Source organism: Orussus abietinus, unplaced genomic scaffold (genome assembly GCF_000612105.2).
Source record: "Orussus abietinus isolate OABI.00-Male unplaced genomic scaffold, Oabi_2.0 scaffold7, whole genome shotgun sequence".
NCBI lineage: Eukaryota > Metazoa > Arthropoda > Insecta > Hymenoptera > Orussidae > Orussus > Orussus abietinus.
Window position 1 is genome coordinate 683,320 of NW_019394453.1, and position 13,065 is coordinate 696,384.

General features: G+C 40.4%; 2 protein-coding genes across 6 annotated transcripts in view; one reads left to right on the forward strand and one right to left on the reverse strand.

Moving 5' to 3' along the window:
- The window catches only part of LOC105704174 (neprilysin-2), a 31,344-nt gene extending 25,071 nt beyond the window's left edge, over nucleotides 1–6,273 (reverse strand). For 3 of the 4 annotated variants that reach the window (XM_012433183.2, XM_012433182.2, XM_012433181.2), the window contains exon 1: nucleotides 5,930–6,202. In XM_012433183.2, coding sequence (XP_012288606.1) covers nucleotides 5,930–6,126 — 197 coding nt within the window. In that variant the 5' untranslated portion in view covers nucleotides 6,127–6,202. Of the gene's footprint in view, nucleotides 1–5,929 lie in introns of all 4 variants that reach the window. The other variant, XM_023432404.1, reaches the window with a different exon arrangement.
- A 2,938-nt stretch (nucleotides 6,274–9,211) lies between these two features.
- LOC105704260 (DNA-directed RNA polymerase II 16 kDa polypeptide) lies at nucleotides 9,212–12,859 on the forward strand. 2 transcript variants are annotated; one of them, XM_012433322.2, is made up of 3 exons: nucleotides 9,212–9,364; nucleotides 12,327–12,507; nucleotides 12,586–12,859. In XM_012433322.2, exons 1-3 carry the CDS (start codon nucleotides 9,301–9,303, stop codon nucleotides 12,758–12,760), a joined length of 420 nt encoding a protein of 139 aa, XP_012288745.1. In that variant the 5' UTR covers nucleotides 9,212–9,300; the 3' UTR covers nucleotides 12,761–12,859. The 2 variants fall into 2 exon arrangements, with proteins under 2 accessions (XP_012288745.1, XP_012288744.1); XM_012433321.2 differs by lacking the exons at nucleotides 12,327–12,507; nucleotides 12,586–12,859 and adding an exon at nucleotides 9,588–11,212.
- The last annotated feature ends 206 nt before the right edge of the window (nucleotides 12,860–13,065 follow it).

The following is a 13,065-nucleotide window of genomic DNA, read 5'->3' on the forward strand; positions in this document are numbered from 1 at the left end:
CGTTAATGATATACTGGTTGGAAAAAAAAATCTCCGGAATATTGGACAACACCCCGGCACAGGTGAGTGTGTTATCGATTAGAGATCAATGACCAGCGGTGCGCTTTAAATAATCGGAGGGGGAAAATGTCCAAATCGAGCACCGAGAATGAACCGGTATTTTATCGTAAAACGCCGGTTTTCTTACGCAACCAGGCAACGAGTATGTCCACGGTGTTATATACCTCATAGACCTCAAAGTCGACTCGCATGACGAATATAGAAATTTACCCAGGACGAGACATTAAATCGCATTTAGAGAGGCACTTTTCCGCAAGCTCCATTAGTTCCATCATCTAAAATACGCCCGCCATCTTGCGAAACCGAGACGGCGCCATCCGGTTTTCCTTGGCGGTCTTAATCCTTTAATTCGACGTTCTCATATATGGATGATGATGCCATTACCGCGAATTAGTGCTTCGTGAGTGTGCTTCCCCCCCGTCGATTGATATGCGCCGAGAAAAACGCGGCATGTCCGATCGATTCTGTAATCGAACGGCAGGAGGTCGATACTTCATTGTTGGAACGAATATTTTCTTTTCGGCACCTTCCTCTTACGGTACATTTATTTCTCCAAGAGGGATTCGAAGAAATAGTCGCGCCTCCTTTCTTCCACTTTCGATTTGACACAGATCTGAGCCGCTGATGTGTGTTTTTTATATGTCTTTACGGTGTTTATGAAATATTCCTAGGGTCCAGTTACGCTCGAGGAACGTCGAGGAAACTCTGTCCGCTTCATGGGCAGTAGAAATTTCATTGCCTAACGCTTTTTTTCGGCCTGTTAAAAAATACTGCGTCGTGGGGCATGAATTGTTCTTTCTAGTTATCCCAATTGATGGTTAAGTATTTGTTACGCAACGGTCTGATAGGGAGCCTATAACGATTGTTAAACCCAATCAAGCAGCCGTCCAGTCGGGAGATGAGACCCTCGTGAGAGAATCAAGATCCTTCTGAAGGTCCTGAACTATTTTTCAACTTGGCCATGTGAACGATTAAGAGCCTTGAACGCAATGAAATGTGATTGCCACATAAAATTTGATTTTTCACTGTGTATTTCATATACGACATGAATTACTCGCTGAAAGTAAAACTGCAACACGTAAAAATAAAAAATTGTGCACGTCTGATAACCACATATATCGTCCAGCATAATGAAAAGAGACTGTGACCATGTTTTGGTAATTACAAGTATTCGAAAACCAAAATTGTATCCCTATCTCTTTGTATTATCTTAAACAATATACATTAATCTCTGATCCGCAAGATTTTTATTTTTAGGTGTTGCGATTTCTCCTTTGTGTGTGTGTGGATTATCAGAAGTTTTGCAGACTTGTCGTTATTTTGTAAATCGCGTAAAACAAAGTCTGCGGCCTTTGTTTCTTGCAAAGCCGATAAGAGTACTCGTTCAGGCTTCCTTAAAATTATGCAAGTCGGTATCTAAAGTTGGCACTCTTTTATTGTCCTTTTTCTCAAGGCGCGTACGTTCCGGAAAAATAAATGAGGTGTTACGTTACGTTAAATTGTGAAATATTCATTGAAAACAGTTCTCGTTTCGTAAGTTTACGTAACTCGGGAGATTCGATCGCTGGATTAAAGGATTTAAAAAAACAAAAAAACAAACGTGTTTCAAGAGGACACCATAAAGTCTTTGTGTTTAATCTTTAACCCGTTTCTTTTTTAAGGAAACTCGAGGGGATACAGTTGTAGTCTGCTTTGAAAACCGGATCAACTGATTACGCTTCGATTAATCACTTGCTCAGGTTATCATAAATCGCACGTTGGGTTCTTATTAACCCGAGAGTGGTACTACGAGATGCAATACATCGTTTCTATGGCGGTGGTCCCGTTAGGTTCTTGGCACAACAACCGATTGCCGTATCGGTATCGATTTATTCCCGTGCCGATCGAGTTCGATTCAAGCCGCTCCCTGTTTTAATCGAACGGATCGATTGTACATACCGAGGAAAAACCAGGGGAAATCATGACCAATTCGATCGTCTTCGCGGTGAGACTGACGATTTGAAGAGCTTCAAACTATTCGCAAATTTCTAGAGAGATCCAATGTCTATTGACAAATTTTTTTAAAACGTTTAGATACTATCTAAACTTTCGAATAGAAATGTATATGCTACATTTTGAAGAACACCACTTCAGAGTGAGAATTCGTATCAAAGCGTTCAAAATTTGGAAGAAATGAAAACAATAATCTAAGAAAATCAATACAAAAATGTTAATAAATGCAATGATCCGTACCACGTTTTTCCTCAAATCATACCCTCGTGAACGTGTATTTGAGCAAAAAGTCGTATACAAAAGATTTCAAAATTGAGTATACATGTATTCTGAAATTTGTATACTTGTATACTAAAATGCCGAACGCAATTGCATAGAAAATTTCAAAATATTGTACCTTGACAAAAATTCGACTATATGTGTGTTATATTTCGAAAGCATATTTTTCACAAGGTGAAAATGTAATTATTTCTGCACTAGTATATATCTTATGAAAAAAAAAGTTGAGATTAAATTAAATCTGATATTAATTTTCGCAAATCTAGATTTTGATGGGCCTTCCATTGCTTGAGCATTGATTTCACGTGATAACATGTGTGAAGCTTCCAAGTTTACGTTCTCACGAAAACATTTCCCGAGAAAACCCCGTTTAGATTCTGGGGAAAGATGGAGTCTCGAATGAATTTGCATAAGGAACTCAACGGAAAAGCCGAAACTTTACGTACGCCTGAGGAAACGAGCAAACATTGCTTTCCTCAAATTCGTATATCGCCGTGAGTTTCTCTGGTTGTAAAAAGCTCCAAAGCTGCAAAACGGGGCTGCTCCGAGAGGAAATTCAAGGTCGCGGGAACTGAAATTCAAAGGTCCCACACAAGGTCCAGATTGGCAATTTTTCGCGACCCGAGTGGAGGGAAAAGAAATTGCAATTTGAAATTCCGAGAAACGATAGAATTTTCTGACGGAAACCGAGCGAGTCGGCATAGGACGCGAAATGACTTGTCAGCTTTGTGAAACGTTCGTTTGACTTTAGAAAGAAAAAAAAAAAAAGGGACGACGACCATAGGCTCTCTTGACCGATGGTCGACCTAATTTCGCCGATTTTGCAATGGTGGATTTAATGCGAGTCAAACCAAGCCCTGTTGCACGGATTCACCGGCGATTTCATCTCTGTGAATCTTTCGAATCCGTTGCAGTGAAATTGTTCGTGTCGGAAGTCGATTGTTCTCGCGCGATGAGCACGATAATTCAATATAATTAGAAGAGTTCTTCTGCGAATGTTGGAATTCCTTATTTCTGCAGAGTTAGATAAATTAAGATATAAACGAAAGAGTTCATCCAACTGCAGAATCGCATGTTATCAGTTCAACAGCGGTCTGAGGCTTAATTAGTAACGGGATGAATTTGAGAATAATTATTATAATTACTGATATCGAGGTCACTTGAGTATTGTTAAGAAAATTGACAAGGCGCAATTTTAACATGTACAGACCGTATCGCAATAAATCTGTAAATGTGCATTTCACAACTGTGAGACATTCTGGTTGCTACCACTTATAGAAAATGTAGTAACAATAAATGTAATACTTTTCTAGCAAAATTAGAAATTACTGTAGCACGCAAGATGACTTTTATCCCCAGAGGTTACGACCTAGAGATCGCACACAATAGATCGCACGCAAATCACCGGCTATAACAAAGCTACTTTCTCGGGCATGATCTTAGGACAAATAATGGTAGAAAGACACTTTGGAAACATTACGGTGAAAGCAGTCTACAAGTCAAATTAATGCAGGGCATTAATCGGGTCAATATTGGGCTGCCGCACTTTCTCGTCGTCCATTATACCATTGAACCCGATTAGCAAGAGGACAACTTGAATTCGTCATCTTTGAACATCCAGTTAATATCGCGCTTTCCCACGCCTAGGTCTCTCTCTCAGAACTTAACTCAGAATTTACGGCAACGATCCTAAATGTCAAAAGCCTTGCAAAATCCCTGCATCCCGTGTGACTCCATTTAAGCATCCAAGATTTGCGCCACACATTTTTGCTCGAAAAAAGTAAGCGTTCTCTCGCTTTGAATGGTTTAAAAAATCGAAAACCATTAGTGGCGTTAATTTGAAAATCGTTGCCGCTACCCTGTGTCCTCGTTAACCGATTAAGAATCCTTTCAGCCCCTTCGTTTCTAATTATAAGGAACAAGATTAGAGCCCATACCACGGAGGTCGTTAGAGAATTAATTAATTCGGCGTTGAAAAAGGAGGAACACGTTTTGCGAGATTAGAATGATTCTTTTTTTTACGATACTCGAGGTGCTGGGTGAGGCCGAAGAGATCTGTTGGCTCGTCTTCACCGTTGCGTTTCGCTTAAATTTCTTCCGTGCCTTTTTTCTTTCTCTCTCTCCCTCTGTAAATCCCGCAAACGCGTACAGCACCGTTAACTGTTAAGGCCACTCCTCGGGTTCTCCGCCGTAAGAGCGGAGTGCGACGCAAATTATAATTTGCCTTGCCGTTCGAGCGACCCTAATTGAATTGCTCGCTAATGTGGAAGAACTTGTCTGTGATTTAGCGTTAATTCGGCAAAGTCGTCCCCTACTTATCAGACTGCTTCTTGAATATTCATTTAACTTTCCCCGATTAATCTCGGGTCGATCGCCCTAGGTCTTGAAACTCTACCATAGAATTAAGCGTTTCATAAGTAACCAACAATTAATACCGAACGTACGAGTCGTGCGATAAATGATTCTTGCCTGTTATCAAACTCCATTATCTTTCATATAAAATTTCTGTTTATTCTTAACCCACATTTTGGAGTTTTTGAGCTTGAATTGGATTTTAATGTTAGGTCTACTTTCACGGCTCGCTGGAAATTTTCAGTTCGATATTGTTCATCAATAATAGTGAAAAGTAACAAAACGGAAGTAATGAACACACTTGGGGTTCGATAACAATCTAGAACCCAATAAATATCTGCGAGTGTCGCGTTTTCTCTCCTTCTAAAGCCTCGAATATTAAAACGATTTATCGGTTGAAGGGAACGACCCGGAAGAGGTGGGGAAAAAAAAGAAAAAAAAACACGTAAACAGTAAGAGCCTATCGACGAAATAACGGTGGAAGAACATTTCGTCGACGAAATCAAATAGACCCGAAAGACCGGATGGCCTCGAAGAACTTGCTGACCTCTTGAGGTCACATTCCGGTACAAGAGACGCAGTCACCGGCAAAACGTTAAAGCTCTCAGGTGGAAATGCCTTAAGGTGCCTACACACGACAATGACCGGCGTGTAAACAAGTTAAAATAAACAAACTTCCAGCATAAAACGGTAATTCACAAATTGAAACCCATCTCCCCTAATTTTCAATAAATATCTGAAGAAAACTCAACAACCTCTCGAGGGAAAGAATTAAATGAAAAAAATGTTAATGAAATTTCTAGATGTAATGAGGAAGATGTGAGGATGATTTTTGAGAGTTGGTGTTGAAATGCAATCGACCAGGTGTATGCACCTTTAAAGACGGAGGAGAAGTGCAAGGCGTGCATACTCACGATGTATAACACGGTGCTCGTACACGTACCGTTACGGGAGCGCCCGTGGCGATGCTAATGGCAGCATTAGAGTCATAAATGAACCGTAAAGGGTTCAATAACTTTGTCGAAAGTAAGAGCCCTTTTACCCCGCCTGCCGCAAGAAACTTCGGTAAAATCGAGCCGCGTTTCAGGGACTAAAAGGGCTCAATAATGATTGCAGATTTTTAAACGACGGACAGACATGATGGAAATTTCTCTTCCTGCATTCAGAGAGTATTGGGATTATTTAAAAGAAGGGGAATAAATTACTTTTTGAAATGGGTTGTTATGCGTTGTTATGGCTGACTTACCCAGAGATGGTGGTTTTCCTGTAAACCGAGTCGAAAGGGTCGTCTCTCGAAGTGTCGAGATTCTCCTCCTTCCTTCGGTCACCGACACCGAAATCGTGGAACCTCAGCGCCCCGGTGTTTGAGAAATCCGGCTGCATCTGCATTCCTACGTTTCGAGATTTCTCAGCTCCGAATCGAAATATCTTGACGGTGCGCATTATCTTCGGACATACCTCAATGAACGAGGAGCTCAAATCGCGTTTCCTCTCTTCCGATTACGGGACAAGACTACTTCGAAAACTTCCGAAGACCTGGGGGTCAAAATATTTTGGAACGACTTGGAGGACAGGCTGGACGGGTTCTTCTGGCGATTTCGATACCTGGCAAGGACGAGCTTGGAGCAGCAGATACGTCTTTCTTTACGTGGGAAACAAAAGAAGACACGAGAAGACAAAAGAAGATTGATTTGCAAATATGGATCCCTGGGCCAAGGGACTCGAAACGTTACAGCTACTTCGTGCGATAGAAATTATTAATTTTACTTCTCGTCATTTGACAATTCCTTTACATCTCGGCGAATGATAATGGAGATTAAAATTTATCGGCGTCGGCTTGATGAATAAATTATGTACGATTGGGTACACGAGAAGAAATTTAGCGCTCTGAAGTTCCACCGATTGTAAGACCGATCAGCTTTCGACCAATTACGTGCCAGATGGAGGAGAAGGAAAGTGTCGGGATTGGTTGCCAGCTGTTCACTTTTAAGAGTCTTGTTTCTTCTAAGCTGCAAGATCGGTTCTCGGAAACTGCTTTCTCGCGGTTACATGAGATGTATTCTTACGTCTAGACTACGGCATTTACGTGATTTTTGTTGGTTTACTACTCGATTCTGGTGGTCTTTCTATGTTTTATCCCACCTGTTGTTTGCCGACGCGTTTTTTTAATATTGTTTGCTTACGCGTTCCTACTCGTTGTTAATTACCTATTCCGGGAAGGCCCTCATTTCGCAAGCCATTCAATGGTAATGAACCTCGAAATAATCCAAAATCCAGCAACATTGTCAATGGGTCAAATCCTCGACAAAAGAAACCAACTGCGATGGAATCTTGGCTTTAAAAGTAAGCGCCGTACTGAATAAACGATTAATCGTGAGATCTTTAACTCGAAGGTGATGTAATCAATATTTATCGAGCACTTTAAATTTCTAATGGACCGTTTCCTTAAGACATCATTTAGTATGTCAATCTGCGGTGACCGCTTCGGCCGGTTCCCAATTTGAATACATTGCTTAGGCCACTTACCCTCGAAATTCTTTTTTCAATCGTATTCAAAATTATTCGATTCACCGTGAGGCACAAATAACAAAAAAAAAATAACATAAACGCATGTTCATACTTAACAATTCTTTACAAATGAATAAATTATTGTTTTTTAAATTTCCCTTCATCTCGGGTACATTAAGTTAAGATCGAAACACGATGACTTCGGTACGTACATTTACGCAACTAATAATTAAATGCATGCAGCGAATTACGCATTATCCGTTGTTGGAACGGTGCAACGGACAGAAGATGGATTGTTGTAAGAAGTACACGAGCAATGTCCGCATTTATTACCGCTAACAGAATAGCTCGATAAACTCGTTCCTCGTCCCAAATCCGACAAGTTTTGGGTCAACCTGTAGACCTTCTTATATTATAATCCATTCTTATTCAGTAGGGAAGCCGTGGGCGGACCTGTCCACGCTCCCAGATTCGTTGTCAAATTTTTTCCTATACCCTGATGAGATTTCTTACACTCGCCTCTTTTTACTATGACTCGGCATCGGTTTGACAAAAGGGACGCCAACGTTCCGAAAATAAATTCCCATGCAGAGGCCCTGGTGAAATAAAATAAGGGATTTCAATTGTGTCGCGCAAATAAGAAGCAAGGTGCTTCGGGTTCGAAATCGATGTCTCCTGGTTGATTACCATGAAGGAACCTATCCTCATTTGCAAAACCATCTTACATACAAACTGCTGACGATATGTCTCCTTAACGTAATAACACACCACCATGGAAACGGCAGATTTGCATCTATTCGATTATTATTCCGGGTGCATGTCAAGTATACTTTGCTTTCGTTGTGTCTTGTCAGCCTTGTGAGTCAAGTCGAGGTTGCGAAGTAGGTTCGACAAATCTCCGCTGATTTTACAAACGAAAGTCGTCCGATATGGCACGGTGACAGAAACAAAGGACGTTATCTACTGAAACAAAGAACCTTCGACTGTCGCGTCTCGGACTTTACGAATTCGTAAGGCCGCCTCGAGAAAGCCTCGATCTGCACTGATTAACATTAACATAAATTTTCTTCCCCTCTCAAGGACTCGGTCCTATCGTAACTCCTGATATGCCTTATAGTGTGCGCTTCTAGTAAAGTATGGTTCACCTCGAAAATCACCGAGACGCATATTAATTGTTCCGACGTTAAAACGTTCCACAAAATATGCTTCTATAGGATCATTTAGCGCGGTCCTTGTAGACTTTATGCCATCCAATGATCTGCAAGGAATTAATTTTATTATATTATGGTCAAGGTCCGATGGGTTTATTTTCACGTGGTGGCTTCTCACGCTTCGTACGCTTCTTGGGAAAGGTCATGGTACAAGACCATCAGGAAACCGCATAATCGCGTAATTCAAAATGCCTACCGTTTATACAGTGTTCCGCTAATTGACGTGCCTGGTTGGCTATTTTTAAAATAGTTATTATATGCAACAGTAGAACAAAATTCCCTAGGATTTTTCAACTTCAATTTCGACAAGGATAGTGACGTGTAAACTGTGGGTACGAATTCTGTTGCACCCTATATAAAATCTCGGAATTTCGTGAATTCTTTGCTACAATATTGTTTAATTATAATATCCGATCTGAGAACCGTACATGAAAGTGTTCTAAGAAGGATTCACTTAAATGTTTTAACTTTTCATTTTTCAACTTAGTGGCGCTACCATCTGATGTTTATTCGTCATTTCTTGTGCGGTATCGACGGAGGTAGTAAATGCAGGTAACTGATTAACCGAATAATATTTTTACATTTGCATTTTAAAATTGATCATATAATAATGATTATTACAAGATTTGCACATTCTTGCTGTTATGATGTTATTTCATTAGTAGTTTAATAAAAATAAAAATGTTTCCCGATTTAGAAGATTCCACCTTTACCGATAAACAAATGTGGAGAGATCTCTGTCGATACGCGCTGCGAACGCAGGAACAGTTTTATTCCTTCAAGTTGGTACTCTTTGAAAGATAGTTTTTCGACGCCAACGCGCGTTGCTGAGGTTTTAGGTGTCATACGGCAACGTTTTCTGACATTATCCGAAAGTAATTTAATTTCTACTTGAACAATGGCGAATCCAAATTTAACTGATATGACGGAAGAAGATGCAGCCGATCTGCAGTTTCCAAAAGGTATGATTAAATAGATTAGGAAGGCGAATAATCAGCGCGATTACCGTTAGAGGTTAGGTAACTTCGTCCTTTCTTAAGAAGGGTTGTATCATGTATAATCCTGCATAAGAGTTCGAAAATACGCAATTAATGACGCTACAATGTTGGGTTTTTGCTTCAAATGCTTTTAATTCGTATTTCAATGCTTCGGCGGAGTCTAAAGTAATGATTTTCTTGCTTTCAGACAATGCGTCAAGTAAAGCGAATGAGAGTGAACTTGAAGTAGAGCTCGAGGTGTCAGTTGAGAAGGAAGAGATCGTTACTTCAGACCCCGTATGTGGCATCTGCAAGTCAACCTTAACAGAGCCGTACATACGTTGCGCTAAATGTAAAGACATCAACATATGCCCATGTTGTTTCTCAAAGGGCTCGGAGATTGGAATGCATAGGAATGATCATGATTATATTATTGTAAAGAATGAGTTCCCCATAATTGAGAATAGTGGTTGGACGGCAAAACAGGAAATAGAATTGCTAGATGTTTTACAACAATGTGGTTTTGGTAATTGGATCGACGTGGGTAAAAGGATGGGAGGCAAATCCCCAGAGGAGTGCAAGAAACATTATTTGCAACATTACATTGAAAATCAGACTCTTCCGGGATTACCTAAAATGAGGGAGTCCGAAGTTGCTATATTCGGTGCTGAACCCATCCCTTATATGTTTAAATTACAAGATGTCGAAGAGCCTCCAAGGTTTGCTCGGGATACACCTAGTAGCAGATTATTAGCTGGCTATAATGCTGCCAGATCAGATTTTGAAGTGAACTTCGATAACCATGCGGAGCTACTCATTTCAGATTTAAAATATAATGAATTCATTCCAGAAGATAATTATTATCGTCTTGGTACGGAGTTACAGGTAGCTATTGTGAAAGCATATAATCACAGACTAAGGGAACGAATGAGACGCAGAAGAATTGTACGGGAACATGGATTGATTACTCTTAAGCGAACGATGTTCTGGCTGCTGAGATACGATTCGACTATACCACGGCCTATTTTAGAGCGATTATTAGTTTTTATGCAATTAGTTAGTGGTATCGAGTTTGATTACATAATTGAAGGCCTGCATCGTGCGGGAGAGTTGAAAAATTATATAAACAAACTCTTTGAACTGCGGAGTAATGGCTTGAAGAGTTTCCACAGCGTTTCAATGTTCCAAAAGCTGACTAAAGTGAGACTAGAAAACGAGAGAGATCGGAAACAGTATTTAAATAATGCCGAATATAGTTGGAAAAGTATACTGCCAGATGGCGACCAAAAAGCAAATTCTTCTCCAGTAATCAATGTCCCGCAGCGGAAACCACCTCCACCTCTGGACATCAATGGCCTTCCTGGATATGATAAACTTTTGCCAGTCGAGAAAGACCTCTGCTCCTCTGCCAGAGTTGTTCCAGCAAGTTATCTAGAATTCAAACATCTTTTAATAACAGAGAGTAAAAAGTGCGGCTCATTACGATTGGCTCAGGCGCGGACGCTTTTGAAAATTGATGTCAACAAAACTAGGAAAATTTTTGATTTTTTAACGGAGCAGGGATATATTAATAAACCTTCTCAGTGATACTATAATTAGTTAGTCTTACATAATATTATTACACGAAGCACGTGATCTGCTGTACCAACTGTGATAATAGTTTAATAGGAATGATATATAATTTAGTATAGCTATATACATAAGATGTAATAACTCGTAAAATCGATATACTACTAGCAATAAGTCTATAAATAGGATCTGCTTATGCTGTAATGCATTGTCCCAATCTGTATTAAAAGAATAATCTATTAAAGTCACGCAATCCATAGTTAACCAAGAGAGGTCTTATTGTTTCCAGCGATACTTGAGGAATGAGTCACTTATTTTATTTTGTACAATTCAGATAGTACTCTTTAAGCCTCCGTAATCAATCCCAAAACAATTAAAACACTTTTGGTACCTAATGAGTTTTCCTCCTAGGGATTCACTGGGATCAACTGCTCGCTTGGAGTACGTTTTAATATTCAAGCTCTGTTGATCTGTAATTGCACGTCCAAGATCTACATTTATTTTGTATTTATTATTTAGAATCTCCATTCGGAGATTTAAAAATGACATCACTCCCGGCATCTAATAAGGCCGTACCTGCTGGGCATTTATTGGTAATCGATTTGTCTCGGTAGATCTTGGCACGCAAAGGCAGGACGAAGTGACGTGCAATTAAAGGAATTCATAGACCGAGGCAAGCCGGTAATTACGCGACACGTGGCGATGAAACGTCATCTCATTACTACGTGGCGCCGTATAAAAAGAGCCGCTTTTAATAATCGGACGCTCCACGATGGCAGGAAAGCCTGCAATTCGCGCAATTACCGGCCTATTGACAAAGCGATGAAAGAACCGCAGCTCAACGTCCTCAAAGTCGAGCTCTAGGAAAACAAACCGCAGAAACAAAGCAATGTTAAGGGGATGTGAAAGTGGCATCCGAAGAGTCAATCGTTAATGAAATTTTTTCTTCAAACTTGACGTACCGAAACATTTCAAGCTTTGCAGCGTGAACATGGAGGCTGTAACAAAAGGTCCTGATACCCACAAAATTTCATTTTTTTATCTAAAATATTATAAATGTCTATGAACAAATTAAAAAAAAAAATAGAAATTTAATGGGTGTCGGAACCTTTCTTATAGTTTCTAAATTAACGATGTAGAGTTCGAAACGACTCGGTACACCTAGTTCGGAGAAAAGTTTCATAAAAGAGACCTCCTTGACGCCACTTTCACGTAACCTTAAGGCTTTAATGCTGCAGATTTTGGATTATTTTAATCAGGCATCAGGCATATTCAATATTGACGCGGCTCTGAAATCTCAACCTCGGCAAATCAATCGGGTTTTATCGCATTATATCTTAACGTGTCTCGATGGCATTAAATCGGATGAATTTTACAGAATTCGAGAACGCGGAAACCCTGCTGATCTCGGAAGTCCACATGCTGCTGGAGCACCGAAAAGCCCAAAACGAGTCGGCGGAAGAGGAGCAAGAATTCTCGGAGGTATTCATGAAAAGTCTGACCTACACAAACCGCTTCCGGAAATTCCGGAACAAGGAGACCATTGCTGCAGTAAGAAAGTATGTGGATGGGACGGGAATGTGAAACGCTCTTGAGGCTATCTATTTGATACGACTTAATATCCATTTCACTTTCAGCCTGCTGATGCAGAAAAAGCTTCATAAATTCGAGCTCGCCTCGTTGGCCAATCTCTGCCCGGAAACTCCCGAAGAAGCGAAATCCTTAATTCCCAGCCTCGAAGGCCGTTTAGAAGACGAAGAACTCAGGACCATCTTGGAAGATATTCAAACGAAACGATCCCTGCAATACTGAAGTTATCCCTCTCCTATTCTCCAGCCGATTCGTTGCAGAATTCAATCTAGGACCTGCGAAGTGTGTCTTACACGATAATAAACTAAGCCGATTATTGATCCTTCGGTATTTGCTATTTCGCATTCTGGGCGGATCATACTTTCGCATTTCTCGCGGATTCTGTGAGGTGCGAGAGAGACTACACGGTTGAGTCGGCAATTAAAAAAGAAATATTAAATGGCTGCCCCGTTGTTCATTAGTACCGTCGACATTGCGATAAAAGAATTTAGCGCTGTTGTTAAACAATCATCGCCGCCGTTAGACGC

Coding starts and splice junctions, on each gene's coding strand:
- LOC105704260 (XM_012433321.2), top strand. CDS start 9,301: ATGGCGAATCCAAATTTAACTGATATGACGGAAGAAGATGCAGCCGAT. Junction 9,365..9,587: donor CGATCTGCAGTTTCCAAAAG/GTATGATTAAAT, acceptor TCTTGCTTTCAG/ACAATGCGTCAAGTAAAGCG.